General features: G+C 37.3%; 1 protein-coding gene across 1 annotated transcript in view; it reads right to left on the bottom strand.

Moving 5' to 3' along the window:
• Positions 1–21,157, bottom strand: part of FBN1 (fibrillin 1) — a 223,807-nt gene that overhangs the window by 80,128 nt on the left and 122,522 nt on the right. Inside the window, exons 12-21 of the mRNA XM_054565457.1 lie at positions 20,623–20,742; positions 17,240–17,365; positions 14,544–14,666; positions 12,121–12,243; positions 10,893–11,048; positions 7,344–7,397; positions 5,663–5,788; positions 1,594–1,719; positions 909–1,028; positions 681–818 (exon numbers count right to left, since the gene is read on the bottom strand). Coding sequence (XP_054421432.1) covers positions 681–818; positions 909–1,028; positions 1,594–1,719; positions 5,663–5,788; positions 7,344–7,397; positions 10,893–11,048; positions 12,121–12,243; positions 14,544–14,666; positions 17,240–17,365; positions 20,623–20,742 — 1,212 coding nt within the window. The remainder of the gene's footprint in view (positions 1–680; positions 819–908; positions 1,029–1,593; positions 1,720–5,662; positions 5,789–7,343; positions 7,398–10,892; positions 11,049–12,120; positions 12,244–14,543; positions 14,667–17,239; positions 17,366–20,622; positions 20,743–21,157) is intronic.

Below are 21,157 nucleotides of genomic sequence, written 5' to 3'. Positions count from 1 at the left end.
AATGTCTCCTTAAATAAAGCTCAATTTCTCCAATGTATCCAAAGCGACCCAAAGATACCCTAAAAATCATGCTGAGTGGATGACCAAGGAAGAAATTGACTAGATTTCTCTCTTGCTATTAGCCCTAAAAGAGGAATCACACTTCAGGATTACTGTAACATGGACGTGGAAAACAAAGTCTAGAACTTTCAGATCCCAAGCCCTGCAGCATTCACAGTATATACATTTACACACTTACATACCCAAACATCGAGCCAACAAAATCATCAGCAAGGCTCTCAAACCTCAACTTTGCTGCAACAGATTTAGAAGTTTAGTCATGAATACTGTTTTCTTTACATTAATCAGTTTTTTGGAAGAAAATCTGCACCTATATAAAGCTCAGGGTCCCTAATCATTAGGTTCTGTGGAGAGCCACTAGGAACTGCTGACCTAGAAAAGAAACACCAGCTCACCATATTACAATATGGTGAGAGAAAACAATAAATTGCCAAATTACCTGAAATTATTGTCTTTGATACTTAGTTTCCTATTCAGTTATACGTTTCATTGAGGTCATCCGAATTAAATCTCCTAAAATCCCCCCCATGAACCCGGATGGACGAAGTACTAGGCTTCCCATTTCTAAGCAAAATGAGAAGCAGGACAGGCACAGGAAGCACAGCATCCGCTTCTCTTACCGACTTGGCATGGGGTACAGGGGCTCCCCCAGGCGGCACCAAGGGAGGAGCAGCACTGGGACTTTAAAGTGGCTCCGTTGATGTTGATCTCACAACGCCCATTGATGACAGTTTGCCAGCAGGTGCCCTTGATGGTTTCTGTGGGGGGCAGGGGGATAATGTTTAATAGATACTGAAATGCAGCAGAACTGATAAACACAGGAAAATCATTCTCAGAAAGATAAATACCTATGCAGATGGTTTTTGTTGGATCCAAAGTACTTTCAGAAGAACATTCACAAATAAAAGAGCCTTGGGTGTTTTTGCAGACACCATTAATGCAAGGATTTGACTCACATTCGTCGATGTCTGAAACAAAAACAGGTCAACATTACTGCTAAAAACCAGTCTTGGGCATGAATGAATATTTAAACTTTGGCCTCACTTGCTATCGTGTATTCTCCATTAGATAGTAAAGCTGGCCTAAACATATTTTTTTCTAGACTAGATGAAATGCCAAGATAATAATTAAGTACATCTCTATAGGTCAGAATCTGGTACAGGGATGAATCTTTTTATTCAGAAAATCTGGAGCACATATAATTGTGATTTATGAATAACTAACTCAAACAGCATATACATAACATTTTCTCTGTCTATTAAATGATAGCTAATAGAATGCCAATTTCAGGCAAATGCAAAATGAATGTTTTTAAGTGTCACTTAAAATAAACAGCAAATAATATGCCAATTGCAGGTAAGTACCACCAGTAGCTTGCAAAGTACATACGAATACCACATAGGGCCAAAGAATCTCAACTGAAGTGGCATAGTTGTCTAAAATAGAAGAAACTCCAATTCATTCTCATGGTTTTCTAGCAGCATTCCAAAAGACAGCAAAAAAACATCGTATGAGAACAAAAGTGTAGTTTACCTTCACAGGTTTTTAGATCAGGTTTGTATATAAATCCCTTGGGACAGGTACAGACAAAACTGCCAGGAGTGTTCCTACATTGTCCATTGTCACAAAGTAGACTGTTCAATGCACATTCATTAATATCTGGAAAACCAATAAAAACGAATTTTTTTAAGAGCCAATTCTTTGCATGCAACATCTTTGCTCTTTTAGTTAGGGTTTCAAGGTCATAATGATATGATTAATTCAAACAAAGAGGCAAAACTTCTATACCATTGGTTTTTGCCTAAACTGCCGAAATTTAAGAACTGGTTATCTGTACTTAAGAGTCTAGAGTCACCATACACCATTCAATACACTTCTTTCTTTAGCAGAAAGAAAACCTGGATTCACTGGAAATCACTAATCTTTACATAAGTGTCTCATTGTACCATAACTCCAAGGACTAATCCTACTGATGTAAGGAACTAAATAAATATGTAGAAAAGTATGGTTCATCTGTGATACGTGTTAGTTCCAGGATGGGTGTTTCTTCTTTTGAATAATTGAAAGTGTCTCTGGTTATGTTTACCAAGTATGAGGCAATCTCTAGAGTTTATAATTGCCATGAGGAATTTAGACTCGAGATTTAGGGACCTGGGGAAAACTCCTTGCTTTCAACTGAATAGTAGGCCTATCTGATGCAAAATCCACCTTTTGATATGACTTAAAATAGAAAGAAGAGAAATTGCACAGCTTTATTTTAGTATTCGTTTGGGCTATAACATCACACAGCCCACAGAATAGGCTCTACATTCGCAAGGAATTTTTTAGACACTGAGAGATTCTGCTTAGATCATCATTTGACGAGCCAGTAGCCCTGACATAAAGGATGTACAAATTGAGCATGGGTTCACAGCATCAAATACACTTAAGTCAGCAACATATTTATAAAATTCTCTTATGAGTATGAAGTGATGTTATTGGCTGAGCAGGTGGCATAGTGAGAATTCTGTCAAAATGAGATAAGGAAGTACTAACATTGTCCAAAAGGCTCATATTGCAATTCCTAAATTGATGATGTCAGAAATCTCTGGAAACTTAAATTGAGCAATTGATAATGAAGATTAAGAGAGTAGCCAGTCCCAGGAATCCTGTGTGGGAAATGGTTGGAGTGGATCTTTGAGTTCTAACCTCATACCTCTGAACATAATCTGAAATATGAACATACCTCTGGCCTGATGATAATTGTTCCAACTTTAGAGAATATACCAAAGCATGAAAGCAAAATCCCTATGGTTTCTCTAGCTCTCCTTTCTGCTTCCCATGGGGTGATTTCGGGATGACGCTAAAACATCCCTGCATCTTTCTGGCCTGCCCAAATAAATAATGACTTTTTTGTGTCTGCCAATGAAGAGAGGCCCTCATAGAAAAATGACATAGTAAAACTCATTTTCAGTTGAGCCTAGTTTGGAAGTACCATGTGTGCTCAGGTAACAACTGTAGCCTGTGAAAGGTCCCTACCATTAAGGGTATGAGAGAGAAAGGATTCATTTCTCAAAAGTCAATGTAGACCACGCAGAAGAAAGAGTCAAGTTTGTGCCAGTAATAAAAGTTAGGAAGCAAAAAAGGAAACCTGTACTTCAAATAAGAGGATTTGGCTTCCATCCTCCCTGTTTTTTAAGATACCGATTTGGCCTGAAACTCAGATAAAAGCTGACTGAAATAGGAGCATAAAGGATGCTTTGTTTTACAGTTAGTTCTTTTTGTGTGTGTGAAAATGCCTCATGTTAAGAAGGAAAGCAGGTGAAAAATAATCAAAGTAAGATCTCTGCTTTTTCCAAAGTAACATATCTCTACTTTACCCTCAGTGACAATCGTCAGCAGTCCTGACAACAGAGGAACCTATTAGGTAGGATGCTCTGCTTCAACCTGCAAAATTAGAGAACTGTACATTGTATGAGAGGGGCAGTAGGTACTCCTGCTATGTGCCAGCCTTTAAGTAATTAAACAGAAGATAAAAGTAAAAATTATTTAGGGACAACAGTGGAAGTATAGGAAAGAACAAGAGAATATTAGAGTGTGAGAGAACAGAAGACCTACAAAAATAACTCAGAAAGGTGCACAGGGACTGGGAGGGGGCAAAGCGATTGAGGGGTTGTTTTAGGATGTCTCAGGTTAGCTTCCTCTTCTCTCTTTCTCTCCAGAAACCACTTCCTTTTCCTTATTTGTATACAGATAGAACCATAAATAGAGTCCAGACCCTCATCATGTGTCACTGCGTAAAAGTACCTACATTGCTCTAATATTGCTATCAGAGTGTCAATATGAACAGAGTTTTGTAGGAGGAGGAGCTATAAGAAAAGGAAAAACATGGCCAACTACAAAAACATTAAATTTGGATGAAGTCCTTTGTAATAGATTAAAAGAACTGTAGAGAACCAAAGTACATTTTGTGGTACAAGGATTACTGAAATGAGTCAGAAATAACAAGTAGACTGAATGACCTTTGGAAAGAATATTTATAATGACGACATCAGAGAATAATTTACAGATATTTCAGAGATGGTCTTTCTTAAAAATAGTTCTATATAGCACAATAAATAAAAATTTAATTGACAGGGCTATTAATGCTTGTTAAAGGGAGTCAAGTTGTATATGATATAATTCAATCCTATTCCTCTTACAAGTTTCTTGGGCGGGGTCCAGTATTTCATCAAGCTTTCCAACACCAGAGGACTTCAAACGGTAAAGTAAGGAGCATGACCAATCAAATAGCTTGGTATGCAGGGACACAGGAGGAAGAAACTTTTTTTCTTGGGTCATAGCACACTGTGATTCCTCTAATGGGTGGATGGCAGATAGTTGAGTCCAGCACCCGAGTATTTGGTATTTGCTAGATTGTGTGTTGAAAGAATTAAAAGGACATTTGTGTTTATTTCAATCTGTAGCATCTCTAAATTATTACATGTTCTAAAACGGACCACCTCAGAATAGTACATTTCAAACCCCACCAATAAAATACCACTAATGGCAGAAGGGAGTAAACATCCACCTCTAAGTCCTAAGTGGTTTTCAGAAAGTAAAATATATATATATTTATTATATTTTTTCCAGGTTTCCTGTTTTCCTTGAAGATTGTTAATTTTTATTCCATTTCATGGAAGTATGTTTGCTTTGAGGTAAAATATGTTTGCCTCCAAGTGAAAAAGATGCACCATCTTACATTTTGGCTTGGATACACCGTGGCATATTTCCACAAGTATCAATATTCTGGTTTTAGAAGCTGATCTTCAGGAAGCCTGAGGTGGTATGTCACTACATGACAGAATGGACAATACATCTCAGAAAATACTGGTCTAGGCAACTGGAGAAAGTTGAAGAAGAAAAGAATGGTGCCCCTGTTGACCATTTTCTTCTCAACCGGAGGATTTATTTAGTTACTGGCTGGTACCTTATTAAGGATTGTCAGAGCATAACAATGATGCTTGTTAAACTTAACAGAGAGCAGTTAGTACTGAAAATAAGCTGGGTTTTCTTTGATTAATCCTCAAAAGCTGTTGGGAGAAGAGCTGCTTCATGATAAAAACAGGGATGTCTTCATAGCCATGAGAAGGGCTCACGATCTTTGCATTTTATATGTCTAAGGAGCTTCTCTTTTATGGATTAAATCTGACAAATGATTATTCATAAATTGTCAAAATTCAGCCATATAAATTTTTTAAAATCAAGACTTGAAAGTGCATGTGCCATGCTGACACCCAAAGTGTATCACATCCACCTGCCCATTCCTTTAAGTTCCTCAAGGGCAATTTCATCCAAGCATCAAAAGAAGGAAAGTAGCCCTGGGTGGTGTGGCTCTGTGTATTGAGTGCTGGCCTGTGAACCAAATAGTTGCCAGTTCGATTCCCAGTCAGGGCACATGCCTGGGTTGCAGGCCAGGTTGCCAGAAGGGAACACGTGAGCAGCAACCACACATTGATGTTTCTCTCCCTCTCTTTCTCCCTCCCTTTCCTTCTCTTTAAAAATAAATAAATAAAATCTTTAAAAAAAAAGGAAGGAAAGAAATATGCATGAAATGTCTTAGAAAACAGGTGAAACTTCTCACCAACACAATTTTTCCCAGATGAATCCACTTCATATCCTGAGTTGCATATGCATTTGTAGGTCCCACGGAGATTTTCACAAATTCCATTTGGACAAATGTCAGGATCTAATGCACATTCATTTATATCTGCACCACAAAAAATTCAAAATCAGTAACATTATAAAGTAAACACCAAATGAACTGTCAAAAAATAACATTGCAATAAATAAAATGATCTTAGGACCTTGGGAAAGAAAAAAAAAGTTTACATTTTGATAAGAAAGTTTGACGCCTTTTTCTCTACACAAAATATTCTGAGTAAAACTGTCCTTCCCTTAGTCCCCAAGAGCAACTGGCATCTGAGATGATGTACAAGATTACCAATCCTTAGTCAAGCCAGAAGAGACTCCCAGATTTCTTTTCCAAACCCCAAGATTTTAAAGTGGGCCAAATGCAGCACTCGGATCTCTACAACTGGTCTCTCTGTCCCCCGCTGTCCGTCTTCCATCTACCTTCCACGCTGCCACCAGACTAAACCTAAAAACAAGCTAACTATGTCATTCTTATGGTTCAAACTTTTGTCAGTTCAGTAATATCCTCAAGCTTGAATCAAAACATAAACTCTGTTTATTGACTTTAAACTTCTCACTCTTCCACGAACATAAAACACCCTCTTCACTCTGTGTCAAGGGTGTCTGGAGAAAATGCACACACCACTCAGACACCGCCTGTTCTGGAAAAGTCTCTGCCACTCTGCCCAGAGCAGGCTGGGTTCTCCCTCTTCTGTGCTCCCTCTAACAGTCCACGGTGATGCAGAAAGAGAATCAGTGAATGGCAGTCTCAAATCCTGGTGCCTGACTCTTCTACAAATCAGGGTTGACCCTTTTTTCACTTCTGCAGGTCCCTAGCACAACTTATTTACTCCCCACTAACACTTTACTCATTACCAATTTCCTTACTTTTTCTCTCTTATCTTCCAAATACCTCCTCCCCATCTTCATCCACACAAAATGATGAAATCAACCAACTTGAACAAACTGACAGTCAGTTCAGCCAGTGAACTTTATGCAGATCTCTCCTGCATCAAATTATTTAGTTTTATATCAATAAAAGAATCCCTTCCTCTTTCTTACCACCCATTTTATACTTATTCCAATTCTCCCTTTTAGTAATTCCTTTTATAGCGCTGATATTTCTCTAGTTCTTACTCCTACACTTAAATATTTCATTCTCATCCAACTCAGTTAATTGCTGTCATTGCATGCTACGAAATGTAAGGTAAAAAATATAAAATATAAGTTGGCTCCCAATTGCCATCTTACAATGACTGAGCACTGGACAGTTAAGAAGTAACAGTTCGCTTGAGCCCATAACCCTGATTTGTACTTGACAGTGAAAGATCCAAAGGAAGGCCAGGCTAACCCTTGCCGTAAACCAGCAATCACAACTGTTGAATCTAATCTGGCCTCTGACATACCCTGGGAGTGCCCCCAACCCTCAGGCCCAAGCCCCACGCCCACACTTAGCAATCCCAGGCCCCACGGTGCTACGGTTGCTCTGCCACTGGCAGCGTCTAGGTGACCCAGGTACATCACACAGCGATGGCCAGACTGGTGTAAAGAGACCAACTAGAAACCCACAGGAAGGCCTGATCCTACCTCTGCATACACTCAAGGTAGTAAATTTTGAAACAAGTCCTTACCATTGCCCGCTGACGTCATCCCTGGCCCACTGCTGCAGAGTGCCTGATATTCCGCTGCAATAAATTAACAGATAGTAAATGAATCCCTTGTTTGTAGAGCAGGTCAATCCTGCTTTTGGCTTTGCACACATCATTTCCTCCTAAGTGAGTGGAACCGAAATAAGTGGCAACGGAAAAAAAGCATCTCCTGGGGGGGAGTCACCATTACACCAAACTCCCATTTTAAAGGCTCTGCATCAGGGAGGAAAACAACTTTTAAGGTTATAAGCAAGTTACAGCAATTCCTTGTGCAAAGCACTTTCGGAAAAGGTGTTTTTCCTATAACTTGATTTTGTTCACCAGGGAACAGTTTACACTTACAGTGAAATGTGCCTGTTAAAGTGTGGTTTCTTAACTGTTAATAAAACTTTCTCCCACCATCTTGGGAATAATTTTGTTTCTCAGTGCAAGCTGTTTTTTCAGTACCCAGTTCTTAACATGGTCTCGTTCGTTTCTGCCCATTCTCTAGTGTCCACGCATAAGAGCAGCAGGGTACCTGTGCGTGCATTAAAGTACATTTTCAAACTGACCATTTTCCAGAGTACTAGACTCGTTCTATATGATAAGTCTACGGGAGGAGTATGGCATGGTGTTAATTCTGTGAGATCTCATTGAAGAAACTGAAGTTTATAGGATATGTTCCCAAATTTGTGATGGATCAAGTTTCTACTTCTTTTTTTAAAATTAAACTTATTGATTAAAACTGATACAATATTTTACATACAATCCCACAGTATTTAAAGGAACAAATGTGTTTCATGGTCAAATGCAAATCATTTGTACATAAATGGCAGGAAACTGGATACTAGGGAAACTGGATATTAGGGATGGGCCTTTTTATGCATTGCTAAAGCAAACAGTTCTTAAACTTTTGCTAGAAAATTATGTTCTTGATGACAGGGATGCAAATGAGTTATACTATACAGACAAAAATTTAAGGTTGAATCCTTCAGAGCCTGTGCTTTCTAGCAAGTGTAAATTTAAGAAAAGTGGGGAAAATCTCTTAATTTTTAAATCATCTTAAAGGAGATGAAAAGGGGAACAAATGGAAGGTGTCTACCATTGTGTGTTCAAAAGACAGGAACTGAAAGCAAGAAAGAAATACATCCTCTTTTTCTCTCACATCAGCAATTAATGGAAACATCCACCAAAAAGTGGAGAAATATGGGAAGTGATAAGAAAGGAAAAGCAAAATCATACCAGTTTTGTGAAAAGTACTTTTACAGTCAGTGCTAAATTAGCTGTTGCTTGGCCTACATGCAGGTAAATTATTGTCATCTTTCTTTTCCATTTGAGCAAAGACCTGGTAGTAGAGTATTCTCTGTGGTAAATTCAGGTCAGCATGGGTTTGGATGCTGATGACAATGCTTGTTGCTGAGGGTCTTGGGAGCAAGGTATTTCCCTCTGCTAGTTCCTCTTCTATAAATTGGAGACAATGATACCCAACTCACAATGTAGTTCTATGGATTTAGCGAGAGAACGTGTGAAGTGCCCCTGAAGATCACGGCTCAAGGTCTTAATCGATAGGTGTTGCTGAGTGTCATGCTCAGTGTTGTGCCCACGATGAAGATCGTGATATGGGAACATATGAGAAAGTTCCTAATAATTACACTTCTGTGTATTTAACTGACCAATTTCTGTTAGGAGGAAATGGCCAGCCAGTGAGAAACAGCTCCACATACAGCCTGCTCGATCTGCAGAGCACAAAGGTGAGCTTTAGAAATGTTCTGTGGTTGGGGTTTCTCATTAAATTAACTAAAGACATTCATTCTGGATATTTGCAATACTTTTGAAAATCCCTCTTCTCTCCTGAAATGAGGGATCCTCACATTCAGATCCTTCATGATTTGGCATTTTCATCTGCCAAAGAAGTGGAGAAACCAAACTGAGTGAAACCACTTCCACATGTGGACTTCTTCTGTGCAAATCCTTTGAAATATAAAACAGAGGCTAGTGAAACTGGACTTCGAATTTAACTCTAAGCTTTACTGCTTAAAGAAATCTGGTCTCTTTTAATCATCTTTTTATTAGCCCATTTTATTTTCCTATGTATCATAAGAAATTCTATGGAGATGTGCTCAGTCCAGAGGAAAAAGGTGAAAACTAAGAACTCTCTGCGCCAAGGGCCCTGGATTCTAAGTTTGTCTCTTCCACTCATTTAAATGTGAACAGTCACCTATAGTCTAGTGCACCAGTTTTCACAATCCTTATCCACCTTCTAAATTCAAAGTATGCAATGCAAGTACCTTGAAATGTTCAAGTAACATGCAAAAGGCTGATAGTGATAATATGCAATTATACAGTTACATGAAAGTATCTCTGCATATTATATAATTGAAGCATTGTAAATATGTATTTAACTGATTGATAATCATATATAAAATTATAATTTGTATATTAGTTACTGGGTAATCAGCCAGAATAAAGCTTTTTTTCCTTATTTGGCATTTCTTTCAAAGTCTCCCATTTAACTTTCTCTAAGTTCTCGTATTTTAATTTCTAACTCTATAATTTCAAAGATCATCATTTTCAAAATGACAAATGTTCAAAATTGTGCATTAATCTTTAATTGATTTTATCTAGTCAGAAATGAACTAACTGAATCTTAGATGTGAACCAACCAATCAGAGCTACGTTTTCAATATTAGATCTATTTTTGGACATTAGAAGTCAACTGCCAAGCTACTTCAAAATTGCATTCATATGTAGATAGCTATTGTATTAATTTCAACAAACTCTTTTTGCCTTACAAATAGAAATAATTCACAACTGGAATACCTAAGACAAGTAATTTTGTAGATGAAAAAAACTAAAGAATCCCTTTTCCATATCATTCTAGTTTATAATTACGTTAACTAATATAAGTCATCTCAAATCTTTTTGAAAGTAGATGAGAAAAATTCCTAAATAAACAAAAATCCACAGAGAAACTAAACCCCTTAAATTTACTTTGCCTGTGGCTGCGAGCAGATCTGTAACTGACGGACCAGTTTTATTTTCACTACATCATGCTGTTTCAAATAGAAGAAACTACTTTTTCCCTAGGGTTGAATAAAATCACTTAGGAATAGCACACTTAAATCAACATGAGGGATTTGAACAAAATCCACAAGGCCTTTTGGAGAAAAATTGGAAATATTCAGGTAACCTGAAAATTATTTACTTTTACAGTGTGTAATAGTCTGCTTTGAGGTTGTCCCTGCAAAATGCAAACACTGTGAAACTACTTTAGAAAACAAAGCAAGATGCATGTATTTCAAAGCACACGAATATTATTAAGGTGAAGGAGTTCGGATGGGAGTCACAAATGTGCTGCCTATTCCAAATGGTTGTTCGACCAGGATGAGTAATGTGGATCAGGCTCCAATTAGCCCCTGCCAAGACCCCAGGGAGGTACATGTTATGTACCCGGAGAGCATATATAATCTTTCCCTGTGACTTCCATAAATGCAAGGCTGCAGATGGTGGCAGAAGGCAGGCAATACAAGGAATCCCCATGACTCCACTTACCTGAATTCTGTGCAGGACACGGCTGGCAAGGATCTTCTCCAAATGCATACTCAGTGTTGGCGCAACAGCATTCAGATTTAGTAACTGCACCAAACAAGGGCTTGACACACTGGCCTCTCTTGTACCCGCCATAGCATGTGCTCCGCCTGTGTGTGTCTAAACAGGAAGAGGCATCTGTCATCCCACCATTGCTTCAAACAGATGAGAACCCCCCAGGTCAAAGTTGAAGCTAACTTTATTTAGCCATCATCACTGTTCTAACTCACAGAGAATGCCTCTGGTGTTAGGTCTCAATAGAATATAATAAAAACAAAACAAACTACATTCAGCTTCCAAGCTCTTGAACCAATGACAAGATTCCCATTTTCTAGGGACTTTTGTGGTTTACCCAACTGTGAAGCATTTAAGTGCTAGAATTATATCTCATTCATTTTTGCCTTCCTAAGGCCTGCCCAGAGCAGACACTTAATAAATGCTGACTGAATGATGGATGGTTGTTGAATCTCAGCCTATGATAAATAAGATCTTTATGAACTGTGGCCTACCTCAAAATAGACATGTAATTATTGAATGTCTGAATTAGATGTACTTTCAAAAAAAGGAAGCTTGATCTCTAAAATGCTCATTATATAAATCTATAGATGTAGGTCAATAAACAGTGTCACCATCACAGAAGGGGTTTCCAGCTTTGCCCAATCATCTCTCAATCCAAAGGGCTTACTAACTAGCTTTCTTAAAAATAATTTGGATAAAATCCATATCTATGCCTCAACAAAACTCAAACTTCTTATAAAGCCACATAAAACTATTAGTATGTAAGTTTCTTGATTATTCATATCCTCCTTCGCATTCTACACTTCCCTTTGGACATGAATACTCTATGAACGTGTCTACCAAGAGATAATGAGAATATATATACAGGTCAATTTCAAAAACCATTCTCAACAAAGGAAGGTTGGAGGAAATTGAGGACAGCTATGTGATTAGGAAACACAACGGGGAAGAAGAGGTGAGGGTTCCCTTGCTTTTCATTTATCTCGGCTCATCTTTCTAGCCCTTAAATTAATGTCCGATTTACCCAAGAAGAGAAATGCCCCTGTTGGTGTGTTGCTCCATAAATATTAATTATATCATATCTACTCCAGTAAAGTACATTTGTTATTGGTGGGTTTTATTGATTGGCAGGGCACAGATCTTTATCATACATCTAGGTGTGACTTAATCTTACCAACACACACACGTCCATCCAGTCCCACGGCCAGTCCAGGAAAGCATTCACATTTGTAGGAGCCATCCGTGTTGACACAGCGCCCGTTCATGCAGATCCCAGGTGTTTCACACTCATTGATATCTGTGGTGTGGAAAGGCACTCATTAAAAATTAAGTTGCTTTTACCAAAAACCATGACATGTTTACAATTCTGTTACACCATCTGGAAATGGAAATGGTGGAAAATACTCTGCAGCATCCACAATAAAAGCTCAATGAGATGCACTTTTTTTTTGAGAGAATAGTAACAAAAGTGAGGAGAAATAAACTGAGTTTATTTTTTTTCCATACAAAGCTATTTTGATAATATTCTCTTGATATATTTTTTTAATCCAAAAGGGAAAAGATCTCATGAACGAGGATAACAGTGTGGTGATTGCTGAGGGAAGGGGAGTTTTTAGGGAAGTAAATGGTAATGGAAAAAATAGAATAGAGATTAAAAATAAAGAAAAAATAAGAATCACAAAGGCAAAAACAGAATTGGAAGAAGAAAAGCAACAGCTAAAATACAAAGGGTCTTGAGTAATCTTTCACATGGCAGTTTTTTTCAGGACTGCTGGAAATCTAGCTTGATAATAAACTGCATCTTTGACCTGGGCAGACAGCTTTTTGTTTTGACATCAGATACCCAGACTACTGTTCATTCTAGTTTCACCCATGCCTTAGCTTTCTGGGACATTCAGCATTGTCCCTCTCTCTTTCTCTCTCTCTAGCTCTGATTCTTAAGCCAGAATGGTAAGGTTGGAGCAAACCTTCCAAGTCATTAGGCATTTTCAAATGAATAGAACTATTTATTGATAAGATACTATTGTACTGGTTGCAAATAATTGCAAAACCTAGTTTCATCTATGAGGTCATTATGTCTTCTGAAACTGTTCCATCGGCATTATTTGGTGGCTGTACCCAAATGCTGAGAGGCTGTGGGCGGGGTCACTAGCAGCCAGTAGGCACTGAAAGTGAATGTAAACATGCTCTGTGGATAGCTAGGAGGAATATGTGTTCTTGCAAAAGGGCTGCTCACAAAGGGGCCTTCCCATTTCCTTCTGTTATTTTGTTTGGAAGCCTAGTTCCAAGTATTCCAGCAACCATCCTCTTTTCATTTCTTTTTCACTTGTACAGCACTTCATCTGCAAATTTTGGCACCCCATTATGCTGTCTTACATTGTAGAATAGTTCCACGTGTTAATCTTGTCTTCCCAACGACAAGGTTCTCCCTGGACAGGGCTCAGGAGTACAGAAACTAATTTCCTGCTTCAAATTTGAAAACTTCTAATATTTTCTCTTGCTATGAAGACAGATTTGCCCAACATTAAAAGCCATTCTTATGAAGGTCATGGAGAATGTAGGGAAATAATCGAGAAGCTAGAAGCTCTTTAAGGCTTGCGGAAAATGTACATCTTGCCAAAGACCTAATACAAAGCTTTCTTCCGTAACTCCTTTACCAAAGCTGCCCACCAGGGACAGCTGGAGGAGAGGCATCATAGGGCTTGACCCAGCTTTCACAATCTTGAAAAGCTTGACGCTCTACACTCCTGCATCTGAACCTGTGAGAAAAGGCTTTGTGTGCAGCATTTTAGTAGACTTCCTGGACCTGTTTTGAGGATGAGGTTCCTCAAGAAGTCTGGTTCCAACTCATATCTTGAACCCAAGTTCAATAACCACTCATCCCTGACTACGTAAGGCAAAAGACACGAAGCACAGATTTATCTCCAATGACTCTTGTTAGGACCTCGATTTGCAAAAGCACAAATAAAAATCTTTACTTTTGCTTCAATATCTGGAGCAATGAGATTATTTACAAAGCTACCAAGTTAAACAGTGGCTCTTGGTTCATTTATTTCTTCTGCTTAATACTGTTTCTCTTTTGCTTCTGCAACCTAAAAAAGCCAAAAGAAATTTGTCCACAAAAAATTTTCTGTTCCCTAAAATATCCAGAGGGAATTATGAAGAAGAGATCATTGCAAGAAGTCTACATTATTTTGTCCAGGTGAAGATATAAGAGGAGGCAAATGGCAGCCATCAAGAAGCCTAACTGCCATTATTCCCCAACTGCAAGGAAGAAACTCAGCTTATTTAAAAAGGCTCTCTCTCTTCTGTTGGTAGACCATTTGGTAGTTTGGCTTCTCATTCATTTGTTACACAGCCCTCCAGGCTGCTTTAAGAAGAGCCCCAAACTCTCTTTCTGAAATGAGAACAGCCTTCTGGGCATACACTGTAGCTCTCCGACGGCTAGACTTAAGAATGTGTTCCAGGCAGGTTTCCTAAACCAGAATCAGGTGTAGTTTAAATGGGGGAGACTCAATAAGGAAAAATGATACCTCTAAGTAATGGAGAGAAGAGGAAAAAGCAGAAGAATATGATACAGAGTTCCATAGCACAGACCTTTGCAGTAACGCCCATCTGATGCCAGCTGGAATCCAGGCTTGCAAATACATTTAAAACTGCCATCTTCATTGATACACATCCCATTAAGGCACATGTTCCTTATGCTGCATTCATCCATATCTGAAAAATACAAAACATACATTTTCTTACAACCAGGAGAGTAAGCTTACCAAGGATGCCAACCTAGATGAATAAAATTTTGTTTCTTTACATTTCTTCCTTTTTTTGTTATTATAGTCTAAGGCTAATTATCATCCATATTGTAACACACAAAGAGAACAGGGACCACAGGAAATATGTGTCTCAAGTTCTCAAGTTTTGATGCCTGCATGCAAACTATAAGGTTAAATTTATTTTATGACATATATATGTCATAAATATATATATATTTTATATATATTTTTGACATGTATTTTGACATACATAGTTATATATATAAAAAATACACATATATAACATGTGTAGGGGACCCAATATTATTTTTATATATATAATATATAAATATAAATTATATATAATATATAAATATAAATTATATATAATATATAAATATAAATATAAAATATATATTTATATATTTTATATATATAAATATATAAATTTATATATATAAAATATATATATAAATTTTAAATATATATAAAATAAAATTTATATATTATATATAAAAATATATCTATAAAATTTAAAATATATATAAAATATATTTTTATATATTTTATATATAATTATTTATATATTATCTGTAAAATATAAATATTAAATATATATTTTATATATATAAAAATACACTTATATATCATGTAAGGGGACCCAAAAAACCCCAGGATTTATTTATTAAAATTGTATATTCATTCTTACATGTTTAAACTTTAGTCACCTTCAAAGTACTCTCCATTTGACGAAACATTCATACAACTATCGAGGCTTTTTTCCCACTGCTCAAAACAGTTTTGAACTCATTGATTTTAATGCCTTTTAGTGCTTCTGCCATTTTTTGTTTCACCTCTTCCACGTCAGCAAAATGTTTCCCTTTGAGGACTTTTTTCATCCAGGGAAACAAAAAAAGTGACTTGGCATGAGATTGGGTGAAGAGGGACAGTGACGCACAGGGATTAGGCCATTTTTTGGTCAAAAACAGCTGAACACTCAGTGCAGGGTGGGCAGTGGCGCTTGTAAATCACCCGTCATGAAATGGGCAAATGCACTGAAAGCATCTTCAGGAAAAAAAGCTCACTGAAGCTGAATGTAGCCCCTCACAAAAATGCCAGCTGGTACACTGATACAGATGAGTTCCTAGAACACTCCCCTAGCAGGGGCGAAGCCTGTACTACAAGAGGCCTGCCCTCCAGAAGATAATGCCAGTTTTTCAGGGGTCCCTCCTTGAATATGAAATTCATAAATATTTTTGTAATTTTGTATACATATATATGAAATTAGACACAATAGAAGCTAATAGGACTCTTTTAAGAAACAGTAGTTTACAAACTGAAAAATGTATTAACAGCTTGATGGTTATATTTACTTCACATTTCCAAATTACTTCCAATTACTGAAAATAAAAACAAAATCAAAACTAAAAATGATAGCATTTGAAATGTATTTAGGTTACTTCCTGACTCTTTAAAAAGTGGAGACCAGAGAATAAGAGGCCAACTTGTAGTTTGAAATAATTTCAAATAGGGGTAGGAAAAAATGTATTTTTAAAATTCAGGACTCAGCTATGGATTATAGCCATGCCAGCTAACCTTTAGGATCCTTTGACCATAGGAATATTTCTTTAAGTCATCAATATGTTATTTTATTTCATGTTAAAGTTGTCTCAGGAGGCTCTTGATCTTCTAGACATGGTGTGTTTTCACTTACAGGCTTTTAGTCAGACCAATGTAATTTATGATTTTTTTTAAAACAGGATTCTATCCCAGCCGAGAATTTTGGCATTGAGTCTTTGAATTGAATCACTGAGATAATATTCTGCCAAAAATGTTTCTAAGAACAATTTTGAAATTCTTTTAATGTATGAATAGATTCTTGGGATCTTTTCCAAAGACATTGGGAAAGATAAGGGCCATTCTTCATTTTTTGCTAAAGGTCTAAGAAGTGGAAACTCATCAATAATTGTCATAGTTTCAATTTAGGAAAAAATGACAGGGGGGAAAAGACAAAATATTTGAAACAGCCCAATTCAAAATGAGGTGATTAATTCAAGAGGCAATATAAAAGTATGGCTGACTTTCTATAGTCAATATTTCTCTCAATCAAATTTTACATTTTCAGATACCCATTAGTAGTATTTTATTACTAGGCAGACACTTTAAATAAAAGAATCATATATGACTGGAGAATAAATGGAATTAGGCATGCTCTTTAAAAAAAAAAGTACAAATTCTAATTGTATAAAATTAGATAGTAATGATTTATGCCACCAAAGTTTCATCGTTACCAGGGATCTTTAAATGGCAAGCTCTCCTGGTATATTTAAAATGTATTTGATCCACAGAAATGTGAATCAAAGGCATAAACATTGTTGAAAACTATGCTTGTCTCCCAGATAACAATATGTGAAATATATTTGATACTTCTATCTTTTACTCAGTGTTTGACTTAGCCTTGTTAAAGAGTTGTGATACTGACACCATACTGAAGAAGGGAAATAATAGGATTATACTATTATCGTTATCATGCTGTATTACCTTCACAGTTCTTCCCATCTCGTGTGACGTGAAAGCCTGCATTGCACACACAATGGAAACTGCCATCTGTGTTGATGCAACGTCCGTTATTGCAGATACGGCCATTCTGTAAACATTCATCAATGTCTAAAACCAAAGTTAGAACAGAAGAAATAGCTTAATTAGGGGATTTAAAATTACTTTATTTCTCCCTCCCTCCATCTCCAAACTCATGACCTTAATCTTGGGTTTTAATTACAAAATAATATTGTTCAAACATAAAGTTGGTATCAAATACTGTGAGAATGAAGATTACTAATTAGAGTTTGAATGACATGGCAGAAGTGCTGACATAATAACATTCAATCAAACTCTAATGTCTAATGAAACTCCTTAAACCTCAATTCTGAAAATAGATTCTTCTTCACCATTTCCCTAGCTGAGTTAATGAGCTAGTAAATACCTTTAATCACAATGGACTTTGGCTGGCATCTTTCAATACAGGGTGGGGCAAAGTAGGCTTCCAGTTGCTCATATAGAAAATAATAGATTAAAAAACTGTTTCATGTACTCACAACTGTAAACCTACTTTTGTAACACCTTATATGATCAAAAAGGCAGGTCTTATAACTATATCAGAATAAGAAAACAGAATTACTATTTAAAATATTTAATTCTGTCTGAAAACTATCAATCACATGACTGAAATGTCTACCTTCCTAAAGGCAGTTCTGATCCAAGTACAGTTTTATTGTTTATTTATTCTTAGCAGCTTTTATAACTTTATGAGTATTCTACCTACCAAATAAAATATTAGTACTGTGGGGCATTTCCCTTTTCTCTATCATATTTAATATTATGCCATACTAAACAACAGAGCTTGATACGGAAGCATTAGAAAGGACAATAACTTGAATGACCTTATATCTGAGTTTTCATTTAAAGATTAGTGATTAACCCAAATTGGACAAGATGGTGCCCTGGATTATCTGTTCCCCTCAGTTTCTAGGCTAGATACCTGGATGAACATCAGAGAGGATGAACACAAACTGCCTTGTCTGCACAGCATGCAATCGTTGCCAGCGCCTGCTCCCCAGAAGACACAGACTAAGGGGCTGTGTAGAAATGGATGGGAGCAGACCTACCTATGCAAAGCTGAGACCACCTGTGCCTGATTATAAATGCTCTAAACATCCTCTGGAGGACAAGAATGTGCACTCATGGCATATCAGTCATTCTGACTGTCTACCCTGCGTCTGCACGGTGTCTTGTGGTTGACCCTGAGGCGCACTTTCTTTTTGGGCAGACCAGCAGCGGTTTCCACACAAGTCATTGGACTAGCTGAGGCAGTCTGGGCTTTTCTTCTGTCTGATCTTTGTGCCAACAACCTACAAGCTTTTTCTCTCTCATTTACTTCTTAATCCTTGCTAAAATCTAACTTGCTCCACACTCCAAAAAAAATAGGAAAACTCACATATTCTTGAGAAAACTATTTTTTTAGGATTCTATAATCTTTTGAGGCCTGAGAATAAAATAAATAGGATAAAGAGTTCAGCGTCTTCTCTCCTCACTAATTTCAGAATCCCATCTTGTAAAGCTCCCTGCTGCTTTACAAGATGAATGAAAAGCTTGCCACTCAAAGTTCTCCACTGTGTTTCCACCTGTCTCTTCTGACCTCCTCTATTCAGCCCATTGTGTACTTCTCAGGTAAGCACAGAGCCTTTCTGACCATTCTGTGGCAAGTTTCATTTACCCCAAAATGTGAGCATGTTATCAATGTTTTATGCTTGTGATAAGCTTAGCACTAGCTTCTTTAAGAAGACAGTATTGGAGGCTTTTAGGTATTCCTCAGCCTCAGGTTAATGACAACAACATCCAGCTACACTGCCTGGCCTGTATGCTAGCTGAGTGCTCTCCATAATGTCTTCAAATTGCTTATTCAGTAGTGCAATCTTCTGAAACATTGGTTTAAGTTTATTTTCTACTACTGCAAAAATGCCTAGTACACTGTTTTTACATGCTAATTATTTTAAACAATAGTTCTAAAGTCAGATTAATACTCAAACTATCCATATTTATAATTTAGGAAGTAGGACATTAATAGAAGTATTAGCAGGTTGAAATATTACATACTCCAGTTTATTCTGCTCAAAACTGCCATTTACAAGTAGTGCATTAAAATACACTGATGGCAAGAAATCTCTAAGTCAGAAACAAATTTAAAGATTTTGAAACCAGTCACTGATAAAAATAAAAACTTCTGTACATATTCAACTCATAAGAAGAACTTTTGCTAAAAGAGGCAATAAAATTAACTCTTACTAAAGGCTTACAAATTTTTAAGTCTTACAAACTTCTGATCTTTCCTTGTATTTAACTTTTTTTCATCCTCACCCAAGAACATGCCTACTGATTTTAGAGAGGGAAAGGGAAGGAAAAAGGGAGGGAGAAAAACATCAATGTGTGAGAGAAACATCGATTGGTTGCCTTTCGTATGCTCCTCAGGCGAGCCAGGATCGAACCTGCAACCCAGGGAGTCAAACCAGTGACCTTTTGGTTTACAGGACGACGCTCCAACCAGCTGAGCCACATCAGCCAGGGCTCTTGTATTTAATTTTAACAAGGAGTTTTCTTTCTTTTATCTGGCTTTACAGGATCAATGCTACAGCTTATTCTGTGCCAAATTTATAAAGATATAGATGTTGGAGTTCCCTGAGGGTGGGAAGTACTTCTTACTCATTTCTGTTCCAGGAACTTGGTACCTCACAGTCATTCAACAAAAGGCATATTGGGTGACTTAGTAAATTAATTAATAAACAAACCTGAAGGGAAATTTTTATGAGGAAACATTTATAACAGTGCTTCACACACTTTAATGTGCATATGGGTCCCTGAAGGATCTTGTTAAATGCTGGTTCTGCTTCAGCGGATTTGAAGGAGGACCTGAGATTTTGCATTTCCAACCAACAACAGGCGATGTAGCTGCTGGCCAGGCTAGTAAGCAGCAAGGCCTTACAGGCTACTGTCTTATCCTTTAGACTTTCCCATTAAGAAATTAATTGCATCCAATTTTGCCTGAAATTTGGCATGGTTTCTGTGTCAACGAAAGACAACACTATTCCTTAACTCTCAGGTTTAAAAATTAACAGGCGATAGTGATAAGGCCAAAAAAAGGAGCAAAAATAGAACATTCCTACAGGCACAGAAGCATCTTTTAAAATAATTTGAACGTTTGCCAGGTTTTATGACATTGTCCTTTGAAGTAACAATATCTGAAATTAAGTGCAAAAGTCAATGTGACCATATTAGCTCCTCCGGGCAAGGGTTATTGAAACCCCATTGAACTCCTCCAACGCAAGTCACTTCCTTGGCTTACATGCCCCGTGTTCCGGCCAGGACCGTACCTCGGCACTCCGTCCGGGTGAGTGTGCTCTGGTAGCCAACGCGGCACTGGCAGGTGTATGAGCCCTGGTTATTAATACACTCTCCACCGGCACAAGGGTTTTTCTCACATTCGTCAACATCTGAAAAACACAATTTGGTAGCAATAACTCGTAACTCTAAGACCATTTTATTGGTTTCCTTTACATGTTAAAACACGTTCCCTGTGAGAAGTAAACAGCCGAATGAAAGGATCTCTCTTTCTCCCACCGCAGTGTGCCATGTCACCAGCCACTTGAAGACTGGCTGGGGGAGCAGTTAGAGTGAATTATTTCCTTGTGTCATTTTTTTAGAGAAAAATGCCATACACACAGCAGCTCAACACTCCAAGCTAAAAAACATTTTATCTTCCTTGAGTCTGACCCAAAAGAATCAGACTAACACTTGAAAAGTAGCTTCTGTATAGGATTCTGAGTATCTCTTGAAGCTTGGTGTTTAAGTTAAAAAAAAAAGAGGAAGAAGAAGAAGAAGCTTAACTGTGTCTAAACATCCTGCTGA

The sequence above is a fragment of the Pteronotus mesoamericanus genome, unplaced genomic scaffold (genome assembly GCF_021234165.1).
Source record: "Pteronotus mesoamericanus isolate MK-2021 breed Mesoamerican mustached bat unplaced genomic scaffold, CSHL_Meso_final contig_164, whole genome shotgun sequence".
Lineage (NCBI taxonomy): Eukaryota > Metazoa > Chordata > Mammalia > Chiroptera > Mormoopidae > Pteronotus > Pteronotus mesoamericanus.
The sequence above is the reverse complement of the archived record's forward strand: the minus strand, read 5'-3'. Positions and strand labels throughout refer to the sequence as shown.